We start from the raw sequence: 14,363 nt of genomic DNA, 5'->3' as shown, positions 1-14,363 counted from the left end.
TCATTACTTCTCTATATTTTCCCTTAAATATAAATCTGAAAATCAAAGCATATCTGCTAGATGTTCAGTTTAGAATCTCTAGACGAATATAAAATAGATTTCCTCTGTTGCAAAAATATCGAAAGTTAAAAGTAACTAGTATGGCTTAACGATCATAAACAAAGTATATATTGCAAAAAATAATCCAGCATAGAAGAATGTAATTATTGGATAAGAATGCAGATTAAAAAACTTGTGGTTTATTAAGCACCCCACAATTAATTCTCAGGTTAATATACAACCTGTTCATGTTGCTTCTGGTAAATACATTATAGATATGACTTTACAACTTTCTTTTGAGAGCGTCATTCCTTTCAAACAGTAACGGCACAAATGTACAATTGTTTGAAAACTAATATTATAGATCTATTACCGATTCCTTATACTAAAAGAAACACATGAGACACTTTCATAATAAGAAATTGCAACAATACCAAATATAAGAAGGTTAAGAGGGCCTGTTCCCTACAGATTAACGTTAAACTGAAGCAATAGAAGTTTGTGATTTTCTGTTTTGGGAGTACAAGGTGTGACAGAAAACTAGAAGAGTGCAAGACTAAAGAATCATAAGATGTAGCAGGCATGTTTGAATGATCTTCTAGCTAATACGAGTTGAAATGATTATTAAGCTTGTAAGTTAAGAAAAACTTCTATAAATTTAAAGGTTTTACCAATAAACTAAGAGAGAAAACTTCTGAAAAAATTGAAGCGTAGGAGCTGATTTCTACTTTGGAGATAAGATATTAGTTAAATAATCAAGTTCAACTCTTATGTTAGTATATATGTGAAAAAATTTAACCAAAGTAGCTCTTAAGATATAATTAATGGGTGACTAATGGTTAAAAAATCAATAGATATTGATTTAGTTCAATAATTTTATAGAGCTACCTGAATTAGCAAAAATGGTTTTGTTACTTAAAGATGTTTAGCTGGATTTTAACAATGAAACTAATTTTGCTAGTATTTTGAGAAATAAAAGTAACATATTGTCTCATTTCAATAGGCTTAAAGAACTAACTAAAAATTTTGATAATTTTTCTGAATTTGTTGTTCAGATAGTAATGTTTCTCCATTTCCCATGAAAAGGGTAATATATTTACAAGTCAAAAAGACGCCTGTTACAAAAAAAATGTCTCAACTAATCTAGCTATTTCAGTATGTTAAAGTGTAAGGTTCAAGGGCCATTCAAGCATGAAGTTATATGTTGGAAGACATCTTCGGTGCACGGAATGGTGAGGCCACCCATTGGATGATCATATCCAAACTCTTCCTCAGCTTGATTCAACAAGTCTTGAAATGAAGGTTGGTTCAAATATGATACAGGAACTATGAACCGCGTCAGTTTCTCTCCAACATACACTGCAACGTAGCCCTTTCTCACTTCTACAGATTTTGATTTTGCTTGACTAGACGTTACTGAACCCTTTAGAATAGTGTGTAAACGGAAACCCATTTTTTGTTATAGTTTGAGAGAAGAACAGAGAAAAAATCTCAAATGTATGAAGGATGTAACTAAATATTTGATAATGCAATGAGTTTTTCTGTTTGTGAAGGAGAGAGGAAGTTTATATATAGATTTTAAAGTTCTCTCAAACCCAAATTTCAAGAAAAACTATTATTGAAGGGGTTGAAGGATATAGATCATAGGGATAAGGTAGCATGTGGTGTTGTCTTAGAGTGTACCCTACCTTCTTAAACAATATCCAATACAAAGCTTCCAATTGCTACCAAATGAGATGTGCTCAAGTGCAACGTCATATTTCTTCATGATTTAATTGGTTTCCTTCATAATTTCGTAAACATGCTTCAGACATGTTTTCTTCATTATGATAATGCTGATGTCCAGCTGGTAAGTGTCTACATGGCTATGGATAACAATTGATCAACATAAACCATTCTACATGTCTGTGGTTTGTACTTTCAAGTCTATCAATTATATGATGCTTTTGCACAAGAATTATGCATTATCTATCTACTACACCATTTGAAGTATATCCATTCATTTAGAGACAACACCATGTGATCTTTCATATGCTCTTGTCTGGCCATGATTAAATTCTCATGGTCCTCCTTCATTGACCATTGTAGTTGTCGACTGTTTGTAACATATCCTTTCATCTATATATAAACATGGCATCAAGCATTTAGCACCAACAAAAAATCATTCACATCCCAAGTCAGTTGAAGTTCAGAAACTTGAGTCTTCTATACACAACTCTTTCTTTTTAGACCAATCTTCTCCTTTTAACTCATACATACAACAATGGGTTTTCGTTTACGTAGTATCATCAGATCAAGGGCATCATCTTCAAAAGCTGTGGACGTTCCAAAGGGCTATCTAGCAGTGTACGTAGGAGAGAAAATGAAGCGGTTTGTGATTCCTGTATCATATTTGAACCAAACTTCATTCCAAGAATTGTTGAGCGAAGCCGAGGAACAATTTGAATATGACCATCCAATGGGTGGTCTAACTATTCCTTGCAAAGAAGACATTTTCTTAGATATTACTTCTCACTTGAATTGAATTAGCTCTTTGAAGATATCATAGGACATGACATAGATATTTGACCCAGTTTTGTAGCAGTTTAGTTTCTCACCTTCAAAAGATTTTATCTTTTGTTGTTATCATATTTGCTTGTAAATATGTTCACCTCAATGAGAAGTTTATTAACACATTATTACTGTGTTTTTCTTACATGCCATTCTAAGAATCGATGCATCTATATTTGTTAAATGTTCAGTTTAGAATCTCTAGAGGATATAATGGAAGATTCAGTTGTTCAATTATAAAATCAATCCTCCCCTAATGCAAAAAATGGAAATTAAAAAGTAAACTATATTGATTTAACAATAATAATTGAAGTATATATTGCGGAAAAAATATCTGCAGAGAACACAGAATTATTGGATAGAATTTAGATAGCAAAAACATGGTTTCTCAAATCATATTAACAATTATTTAATTTATCAAATTATGTTTTTTTTTTTAATAAAAAAAATGAGTTAAAAATAGTTACCTCTACATTTTATAGTCAAATTCTTTGATAATATATTTTTTTTCTTTTGTTGTGAAATGTCTAAACAATTTTGTTCTCAAAAAAGAAAGGCAAATTTCAATTTTGCTGTAAAAAATCTATAATCTCAATTTATAAACATAGGACTATATTTTACCATCTACTACTTCTGTTTTTACAAATCACGTTTCTCAATTGTCGAGTCCAATAAAACCACGGCAAAACTCTCCCTGAACATTTTAACGTTGTTGCATTCACATAGTTAGAACCGGAAACCTCTATTTAGATAGGAAGATACTTGGGACATCTTATCTAAGTACTCATGGCATATCATCCAAGCACTCTTGAATTTTTTTACTGTTTCCTAACTCTAAAAAATAGCATGAATTATTGAGTCCTCTGTTTGAGTCCTCTCTTCTTTTGTTATATATATTACCCTTTTTTTTTTTTTTATTGTTCTGCACACTATAAATGAAATACTGATGTGAATAAACTTGTATGAGAAAGAAATATCTGAACTCTGATGGTGTTACCAGTAAGTTCTGGATGTTTTTACCTATAAACTGAGTTAGAGAGATCTGAAAAAATTGGAAGTATAGAAGCTTATTTCTTCTTGGGAGATAAGATATTAGTTAAGGTAATCATGTTCAACTTTTCATTTTTGAGTATATGTGAAAAATTTAACCAAAACAGCTCTTAATGAATATATAATCACTGCTAATGCAATTTCTGAAAACATAGGCCGAGCCTTATCAATTTGGCTAGATCATCAATAGTTATTGAATTCGTGCGAGCATTTTAGTTAGCTACCTCGAATTTGCAAAACTGGATGAACAATGACCCTAATTATGCTAGCTAGTATTCAGAGAGACAGTAGTAGCAATTATCTCATTTCAACAGGCTTAAATAACTAAGTATAATTTGTTGAGATTTTCGCATCTTATGATCATTTTTTTCTCAACAATAAGTCCACCCCTGTAAAATTGATTTCCAGACTCAGGGTGTATATAATAAAAAATGTCATGACCAGCCAGAAATCCATTTTGGTTTGTATCTCTCAAATACAAATTATGTAAAACTTATTTTCTTTTAAACATTTTGATTTGATTTTGAAGACAGAAAATCAGTTACCCTTGAAAACCTCAACAGATCATCATATACCATCTCCTATATATATATATATATATATATGTATGTATGTATACTCAAACCATCCCTCTTTTTTCATAACTCTTTGCCACTCACACTTACTTTACAATCAAAAAAGAAAACAATTCAGAAGAATGGGTGATTTACAGATTCAACAAGAATCCATGTTGATCCCTCACAAACAGAAACAATCCATGATTATTCCAACATCATCAATGCTTCATCATCACACTCACAACAACTCTGTCAAACGCCGTTCACCATCATCATCATCTGCCCACCAACCATCATCCAAGAAGCATTCTTTTGACGCAAGCAATCTCACCCGTAATGGCTTCTCTGCCATTACACTTCCTTTCAGTCTCCGCGGGAATGCTCTTAGCCGCTGTGTCTCTGATCCTTGCACCTTGCCGGATCAATCCATGCCGGTAAAAGGGCCGTCAACTGCTTTGCAGCCTCAGCCTCCGATCAGCAGATGTATATCTGAAGTTATTGATCCTTTTGAGGTTAAAGAAGCAGTAGCTCGTTATTTGAACTCTGCTAAAAAAACCACCCCTGAATCTGATTCAATGGTATGTGTTGAAACTTGTGTTTCTTGATAAAAAAGTACTCTTTTTTTGATTTGGAATAATGGGTTTTGTTTGTTTTTCGTAGAGGCTTAAAAGGATGAAGGATCGGTTAAAAGAAATGAAGAAAGTGTGGGATGAAGTTATGGAAGTCGAGGAAGAAAATGAAAAAGAACAACAAGAAGAAGAGCCCTCTCCTGATGCTGAAGATGAAAAGGATGAAAAAGAACAAGAACAAGAAGAGCACTCTCTTGACTCTTTTGTTGCTGAAGATGAAAAAGTCATATCGCAGGTACATGTCTTGAATCTTCAACTGTGATTGTCTTTTCTATGTAATCTTCAATGTAGTTGGTTCTTTAATTGGTACTTACAAGTTATTTCTTATTTTTATGTATATCCTAGTTGCACTTGCTTAATTACGAAGAATCCGGGGGTTACGGGAAGGTATTGAATTTGATCATAGTTGCATTTGTAATCATAGTTTATGTGCAGCAATTTTAACAACTCAATTATATAGGATCTGGACTTTCCCTTATCGACATATACATATCTGAAGTAAAAAAATTATTTGATCAACTGTGTGATGTGCTTCCCTCCACTGCATTTTTCCTTTGGTTTTTAATTTACCGAATCTAGGTAAGAATAAACACTCTTCTTTTCAAGAATTTTGTGGGCAATATGTTAGAGTTAGAGGTTTTATATCGAAGGGTAAAAATGCTAAATTTTAAGACAGGAACATACTGAAGAATGAAGATGACATATTCAATTATAGTTTCATGTGTAGTGTAGCCACCTTTATTCCCGTGTTTGAATGTTTATAGCCATAACACTACCTAAACTTTTGGCCTCATTACAACTTCATGTGTAGTGTAGCCACCTTTTGTTCCACTTAAATATGTAGGATCTGGGGGTTTGGCTAAGAAGCATAATAAATTGTTGATGTGATCATAGTTGCACTTGTAATCATTGTTTTAAATTGCGATTGCAGTCGCACTTGTGGTCACGATGTGAACCTTTACATTGTGGGGAAATGCGGCCGATGTGACTAAAATTGTGTTTGTGACGCCCTTGTAGAGACCTCAAAATCCTCTAAAAAGCGGCTGCAATTGCGATGTAGTTTTGGCGACAACAAGTTAAAACTATAAACATGACTTTCAGATTAATAGTTTTTATGCTGAACAGTTCATTTTTGTTTTTGTAGGATGAATTGGGAAATGATTATGAAGAAGCTGTTAGTGTGGAGTGGGTTGATAAGTGTTTAAGCCTTACTTTCAAGTGTCCATGTGGCAAGGGATATGAGGTTCTAATCTGTGCAAACAATTGTTACTACAAGTTGGTCTAGAAGAATCAGTATGCTTATTTGTGACATGGATCACTTTTGTTTATTTTCTGTTTTAGTTTGGAAAAAGCTTGTCTGTTTTCATTTGTAGTAGCATTTTGTTGTCACTTGAAGAACCAACCTATATTTGTAGAACCCTTACATTTGTTTTTTAAATAAGTTGGTATATACTACCTCAACATTCTTAGAACTAGGAAATGACCAGTTCATCGGCTGGTTTGACTTCAATTATCTTGCAGTCTGGTTAAACCGTTAAACTACGGATGAGCCAAGATTGATTTGGCCGATTTTTAATTTATAAAATTGGATTAGCATTTATGTCAATAATGAAATTCTTATTCACAGATTTTGGATTTGCAACGTTATTATTGACACAGCTTTACTAAATTAGCAAGTACAAAACCTAAATTTACATCTGCAACATAAAACCTCCGCAAAACATGCTATGATGAGCTACAAAGAAACAAGAACAACAAGCCCTTAGAAACAGAAAAAACATGATATATTGCATTAATTCAATTCTTTGCTAAATGAATTCTTCCTGCATATACAGAAGCAAGTAAGTCAGAAAAAAGAGAGACAAGCAAATAAGTGAGAGGAGGAGAGACAAGAATAGTGAGATAATTCAGTTTCACAACTAGCCTCCTGTATCTGTCTGGATCAGGATACCACTCTCCATGATTTTGTAAAAGCTTCACATTATGGTCCAAAGGAGTAGCAACTGGTTTACAATCGAGCATCCATGTTTCTCCCAAGATATCAAGAACATATTTTCTCTAAGAAATAGCAGTAGCTTCATGTGTTTGTGTTACTTCATTCCCAAAAAAAAAAACGCAATTGGCTTAAATAATTGGTTTGAAAGTGGTTGAATAAATTATTTTTTATGTTTTTAATGTCTTCTTAATCATTATCGGTAATAAAAATATCATCCACATATACCACTCAATAAATGACTTTGTTTGAAGATGAATGTCTAAATAATACAGAATGACCAGCTTCACAATGAATCCTGCCAAATTATTGAATAAGCTTGCTGAATTTTCAAAAGTAAGTTCAAGCTGATTGCTTTAGACCGTACAATGATTTTTCTAACTTGTAAACAAGACCAAAATCACCCTAAGCAATAAAGCCAGGTGGCTACTGCATATACATCGCCTCTTCTAAGACTTCATGAAATAAGATACAAAGGTAAATGTTTGATAGCAGCCACTAACAAAGAAAGACGAGCATAAACCATTTTTGCAAGGTACCAATATAGTCCAAACCATAAATTTGAGGGTATACTTTTGCTACCAATTGACCTTTTGTATGATCCATTTGTTCATGATAACATACTTTAATAGCAAAGACCCACTGACAACCAAAATAGATTTTCGAGGAGGTAATGGAACAAACTTCCATGTACACAGACTCCAATGCATTCATTTCAACAATTATTGCTTGTCGCCATCCTGGATGTGATATTACTTTCTGGATGAACTTATGAATAGAGATAGCGGATATAATAGAGACAAAAACATAGTGAGATCGATGGAGGCAAGCGATGATAACTCAAAAAGTTATATATATAATGACGGTTAGAAGTAATATGAACAAAATCTAAATCACCGGAAGAGGTAGGAACTGTCTCTTGAGCATCAACACATTGACGTTGATTAGTAGTACAATAACACTTAAACTCGGGATGACTATGTGACTATGGAGGTCTGTGAGTAGAGATAGATCATTCAAATAGAGGAATATGTACCACATGATTACTAACATATATATGTTTTAGAATCTGATGTACCTGGTGTCACAAAGTAAGGTGTATCATCAAAGAAAGTAACATCTGTCGAAACATAAAAATGACGTGTAAATAGACAATAACATTGATCCCCCTTTTGAACTCTGCAGTACCCCTGAAACACACACTTGATATCTCCTGTAAACAATTTTTCACAGCCAGGAGATAGAACATGAACAAGAGAAGTGGATCCAAACACTCGTAAAAGTACAAAATACAGCGGGGGCTTATAAAACAAGAGAGAATGTGGAATCTCATTATCCAATACCGAGAATGGCATACACTTGATCAAATAAGATGTTGTGAGAACAACATCACCTCAATGTTTTCAAAGTGCATGAGCATTAATCAATAAGGTACGAGTAGATGACGATGTTTCCACTTGGAAACACCATTTTGATGTGGTGTGTGCGGACAACTAGACTGTAGTGGGATGCCATGTAACTAACACTTAGAAGAACAGGCTATTGGAAACCCATTTTATGTGCGTATATTTATAGTCATTGAGTTTATCTGAAAATTCGATTCAAAGCTAAATTATTATTTGAAAGAGTTAAAGGTTAGAGAGCATAAGATAATATAGCATGTGGCGTTGTCTTAAGATTGTACCCCACCTTCTCAAACAATGGCCAACACAAAGCTTCCACTTGGAACCAATTGAGACTTTCTCAAGTGCAGAGCAGCCTTATATCTGTTCATGCATTAATTACTTCTTCATAACTGTGAAATCATGCTTAGACATGTTCTTTCTATTATGATAGTGTTGATGTCCAGATGCTAAACTATACAAGGCAATAGATAGCAATAGATCCATAAACCACTCTACATGTTTGTGGTTATACTTTCAAGTTGATTAATTATATGCTGGCCTCTACTCAACAAGGTGGGACTTGCATTATCTACCTACCACAACATTTGATGTTGATCTTTGAGAAAGTCCTCTAAATTCTGAAGACAACACCATGTGACGTTTCATATGCTGTTGTCTGAACATAACTCTAATCCTATGGTCCTCCTTCACTGATCATTATAGTTGCCGACGGTTTGTTAAGTATCCGTTCATCTATATATATTCATGGCTGCAAGCATTTAGCACCAACACAAATCATTCACATTCCAACTCATTTGAAGTTAAAAAACTTGAGTCTTTTCTATATACAAGTCTGTCTATTTTAGACCAATCTCTTATTTTCAACACATACAACAATGGGTTTTCGTTTACCTAGTATCATCAAAAGGTCATCATCTTCAAAATCTGTGGGCGTTCCAAAGGGATATCTAGCTGTGTATGTAGGAAAGGACATGAAGAGATTTGTGATCCCTATATCATATTTGAAGCAAAAATCATTCCAAGAATTGTTGAACCAAGCTGAGGAACAATTTGAATATGACCATCCAATGGGGGGTCTCACTATTCCTTGCAAAGAAGAAGTTTTCTTAGATATCACTTCTAACTTGAATTGAAGTAGCTCCATGCAGATATTAGAAGATTGACATAGATATCTGACCAATTTTTGTATCAAATTAGTTTCTATTTTCTAACCTTTAGAAGATTTCCACTTTTGTTGTTATCATACCTTGAATGTAAAACGTTCATCTGAATGAGAAATTTTAAACACTATTACATTATTTCTCTATTACTTCCCCTTAATTATGAATATGAAAATCAATTGCTAAATGTTCAGTTTATGATCTCTCTGATAAAATGAAAAATTCATTTACTTCATATATAAAAAGGAATCGCCCCTGTTGCAATAAAAAAAAAAGGATCTGATATATTTTAGTGGTCATAAATTAAGGATATATTGCGAAAAGAATCTTCAAGAAAAACACTGAATCCAACTATATTGATCTAACAATGGTTTATTTTCATTGACTTGTTGGCGAAGTTGAGCTTATGCATGGATGTCACCTACAGTTTTAGACAGTTGCCAATTATATAGATTATCTAGTTTTTGTAATTATTTTGAAGGAGAAAATTTCAAAAACTCTTAACTTTTACTTTGTTTTTATATCAAATTGATATTTGTTGAGTATATATCATCAACCAGTAAAAAAAGGTACATATTATCTATTACAGATTCCTTATACTATAAGGAATACGCGAGGCACTTCCTTGCCAAACATTAGAAGTTTATAGAGGGCCTGTTCCCCACATAAATATTCAACTGAAACAATAAAAGTTTGTGATTTTCAGTTTTGAGAAAACTAGAAGGGTTAAAGACTTAAGAGCCAGTTGGAAATTTGAATCAATTTCAAACTATAGGAATTGAAATAAATATTTAGCTTGTAAGTTTAATGGTGTTTACTAATAAACTAAGTGAGATAGATTCTGAATAAAATTGAAGTGTAGGAGCTAATTTCTGCTTAGGAGATAATAAAATAGTTAAAGTAATCATGTTCAACTTTTGCTTTTTTTGAATTTATGTGAAACATTTAACGAAACTATACCTCTTAAATATAATCAATGGAAAAAGGCATTTTCTGAAGACAGGCCAAAACTAATTAATTTGGCTAAATTATCAATGGTTATTGATTTAGTTCAATAACTTTAGTTATTTACCTGGAATTAGCAAAACAGGTTTTATTGCATAGAAAGATTTAGCTGGATTTTACAGAAATAAAAGCAACAGATTATCTTATTTCAACAGGCTCAAAGAACATAGCTTGTAGTAGGATTTTTTTTTAAATCAGCCAAGTTATGTATTCTTCATAAGCAGGCTGATATTTAAAGAACTAACTATAGCTAGTGAAAGTTGTAACTGATAAAGTAAATGAGCTCAATGTCATTAAACAATAAAAAAGAGGACAGTAATTTTTTGAATTTGTAATTCAAATAGTATTTTTTTCTCCATTTCCCATGAAAAGGGTAATATTTACAAGTAAAAATGATGCCTATAATGAAAATTGTCTCAATTAATCTAGTCTATGTGAGTATGCTACAGTGTAAGATTCATAGTCCATTCAAGGAAGAAATTATATGCTGGAAGACATCTTCTGTACAAGGAATGGTGAGGCCACCCATGGGATGATCATATCCAAATTCTTCCTCGGATTGACTCAACAAGTCTTGAAATGAAGGTTGATTCAAGTATGATACAGGGACTACAAACCGCACCAGTTTCTCTCCAACATACACCGCAACATAGCCCTTTCTCACTTCTACAGATTTTGATGTTGCTTGTCTAGCTGTTACCGATCCTCTTAGAATAGAGTTTAAACGAAAACCCATTTTTTGTTATTGTTTGAGAGAAGAACAAATAAAAAATCTCAAATGTAAGAAGGATGTAAGTTTTAACTAAATACTTGATGATGCCAATGAGTTGTGCTTTATGAAGGAGAGAGGAAGTGTATTTATAGATTTTGAAGTTCTCTCAGAACCAAATTTCAAGAGAAACTATTATTGAAGGGTTTGATGGATAGAGAGCATAGGGATAAGGTCTCATGTGGTGTTGTCTAAGAGTGTACCCTACCTTCTTAAACAAATGTCCAATACAAAGCTTCCACTTGCTACCAAATGAGATGTCAGCCTCATATTTCTTCATGATTTAATTGGTGTACTTCATAATTTTGTAAACATGCTTTAGACATGTTTTCTGCATTATGATAATGCTGATGTCCAGCTAGTAAGTGACTATAATGCCATAGATAACAATATAACAACATAAACCATTCTATATGTTTGTGGCTTTACTTTCAAGTCTATCAATTATATGATGCTTATGCTCAAGAATTATGCATTATCTATCTACTACAACACTTGAAGTTTATCCATTCATCTAGAGACAACACCATGTGATCTTTCATATGCTCTTGTCTGGCCATAGCTCAAACCTCATGGCCCTCCTTCATTGATCATTGTAGCTGCCGACTGTTTGTTACATATCCTTTCATCTATATATATTAAAGGCTGCAAAAGCATTTAGCACCAACAAAAAATCATTCACCTCCCAAGGCATTTGAAGTTCAGAAACTTGAGTCTTCTATACACAACTCTTTTTTTTAGACCAATCTTCTCTTTTTAATTCATACAACAATGGGTTTTCGTTTACCAAGTATCATCAGATCAAGGGTATCATCTTCAAAAGCTGTTGACGTGCCAAAAGGATATCTAGCAGTGTATGTAGGAGAGAAAATGAAGCGGTTTGTGATCCCAATATCATACTTGAACCAAACCTCGTTCCAAGAATTGTTGAACCAAGCTGAAGAACAATATGAATATGATCATCCAATGGGTGGTCTCACTATTCCTTGCAGAGAAGAAGTATTCTTAGATATCACTTCTCGCTTGAATTGAATCAAATCTTTGAAGTTAGCATAGTATTGACGTAGATATTTGACCCAATTTTGTAGTAGTATAGTTTCTCACCTTGAAAAGAGTTTCTCTTTTGAATGACAAATTTATTAACATTATTATTGTTATCATACTTGGTTGTAAAAAGTTCATCTCAATGACAAATTTATTAACATTATTATTGTGTTACTGTGTATTTCCCATTAAATATAAATCTGAAAATCAAAGCATATGTTCAATTTAGAATCTAGATTGTGATTCACTGCAGTAAAAAAAATGGCGCAGTCACACAGTCAATCAAAACACAGATATCCGATTAAATCAAGGGTGCAAATCCACTTTCTCTAATTTTTCCACTTAAGCCCACAACACAGGGTAGTAAAAAGGTAAGACACCATTCAGCCCAGTTCTTTGAGCCGCAGGCTGTAGCTAATATCCTTTTTCAATCTATGTCAAGTATTTAAAAATCTCCTAATTTGTTTTTAATAAATCGAGTATCTCGACTCTGGAGTCAAATAAAACCACAGACAAGAAAACTCTCCCTATATTTTTTTAAAGTTGTTGCTTGACCATAGTTCGAACTCAACCTCTACTTAATGAAAGTTGCTGATTTTGTGATAGAGGGCCAGTGGCAAATTCCTGAATATTTCCTGCATAATAAAGGATGTCTCTTTACAGAGGCGAAGCTAGCAATAATTTTATGAGGTGGCCACCCGAAAGTAACCAAAGTCATAAAAAATTATTACACCTAAAATCGAACTTGGGGTAGCCAAATATATATTATTAGGGGTAGCTAAACATAAAAATATACCTACTAACTCAATAAAATTTATTTTTTTGGGGTAGCCATAGCTACCCCTCTCTTGTACAAGCATTGGCCCCTGTCTCTTTAGTCCAGCAAATATATGGTATCACTCTGCCTATTGACCCAGTTGCTGATACACTCAATAGGAACAACTCTATTGATGGGAATTTGACCAATAAATTAGCTTTTGGTCATTTGAAAGGGACTTTTTAGAGATTTCCGAGGTGCCCAGCTATTTGAAATAAGTATCCTCCCCCTTCCAGATCTTTTATTCTTTGGAGATTTGCTCACAATAAGTTTCCCACTGATGACACGTTGCGTAAAAGAGGGTGTTGCATTGTCTCTATCTGCTGTTTCTGTCACATTCAGGCGGAATCTTCTCATCATATTTTCTTATCTTGCCCGGTTACTATGGTGTTGTGGGATTGGCTTAGCTCTGGTACTGGTCAGCAGATTGATAAGTCAAGCTGGTTGGCTCTAATCACTAGCTGTTTGAGTATGAGTAGCTCTCTGTTGCGGAAAGTGATGCTGTCTGCAGTCCTGTATATTGTTTGGATAATTTGGATTGAAAGAAACAACAGAGCCTTTCAGGACAAACACACAAGCATAGATAGTATGAAACACTGTGTTCTGGTAGAAATTCATCTGAGTTTTTCTCAGAACTTGATGACAGAAACATCCTCTATGGCCGAGTTTAAAGTTACTCAATTTTTCAACATTCCTCTCAGGTAGGTGTGGGAAAAAATAACCAAAAACCATATTGAACCGGTTAACCGAACTGAACTATATCAAAATTAATTGAACCATTTCGAAAGTTCTCGAACTGAACCATTATTTTGACAGCAATTCACTAACCGAACTGAACCTTTAATAACTTTGGTTAACCGAATCGAACCATTAACCATATCTATTTATGCAAAACAACTTAGTGATCTCTTTTTAAAAACAACATATTCAAAACAATTTGTCTTATGCAAAACAACTTATAACGATCTCTTGTTAAAAAACAACTAATTCAAAACAACTTATTTTATGCAAAACAACTTATTACAATATCTTTTTAAAAACCGCTTATTCAAAACAACTTATTTTTTTGCAAATCAACTTATTTAAAAAAACAACTTATTTAAAACAGCTTATTTTATACAAAACATCTTATTTTTAAAAATAGCTTATTCAAAACAGCTAATTTTATGCAAAACAACTTATTTTATGAAAACAGCTTATTTAAAAATAAAAAAAAACCTACTCAAAACAGCTTATTTTGAAAACAACTTATTTTATGCAAAATAACTTATTCTAAAAAACAGCTTATTCAATACAACTTATTTTATGAAAATAGCTTATTTTAAAAAATAACTTATTAAAACA

General features: G+C 33.1%; 1 protein-coding gene across 1 annotated transcript; it reads left to right on the top strand.

The window, feature by feature from the left end:
* Window positions 1-4,173: 4,173 nt before the first annotated feature.
* Window positions 4,174-6,148, top strand: LOC11438108 (uncharacterized). Its single transcript, XM_024780978.2, has 3 exons — window positions 4,174-4,774; window positions 4,857-5,060; window positions 5,970-6,148. Exons 1-3 carry the CDS (start codon window positions 4,247-4,249, stop codon window positions 6,108-6,110), a joined length of 873 nt encoding a protein of 290 aa, XP_024636746.1. The 5' UTR covers window positions 4,174-4,246; the 3' UTR covers window positions 6,111-6,148.
* The last annotated feature ends 8,215 nt before the right edge of the window (window positions 6,149-14,363 follow it).

The sequence above is a fragment of the Medicago truncatula genome, chromosome 4, assembly GCF_003473485.1.
Source record: "Medicago truncatula cultivar Jemalong A17 chromosome 4, MtrunA17r5.0-ANR, whole genome shotgun sequence".
NCBI classification, from domain to species: domain Eukaryota; kingdom Viridiplantae; phylum Streptophyta; class Magnoliopsida; order Fabales; family Fabaceae; genus Medicago; species Medicago truncatula.
Note: the sequence above shows the minus strand (reverse complement) of the source record. Positions and strands in the feature narration are given on the sequence as shown.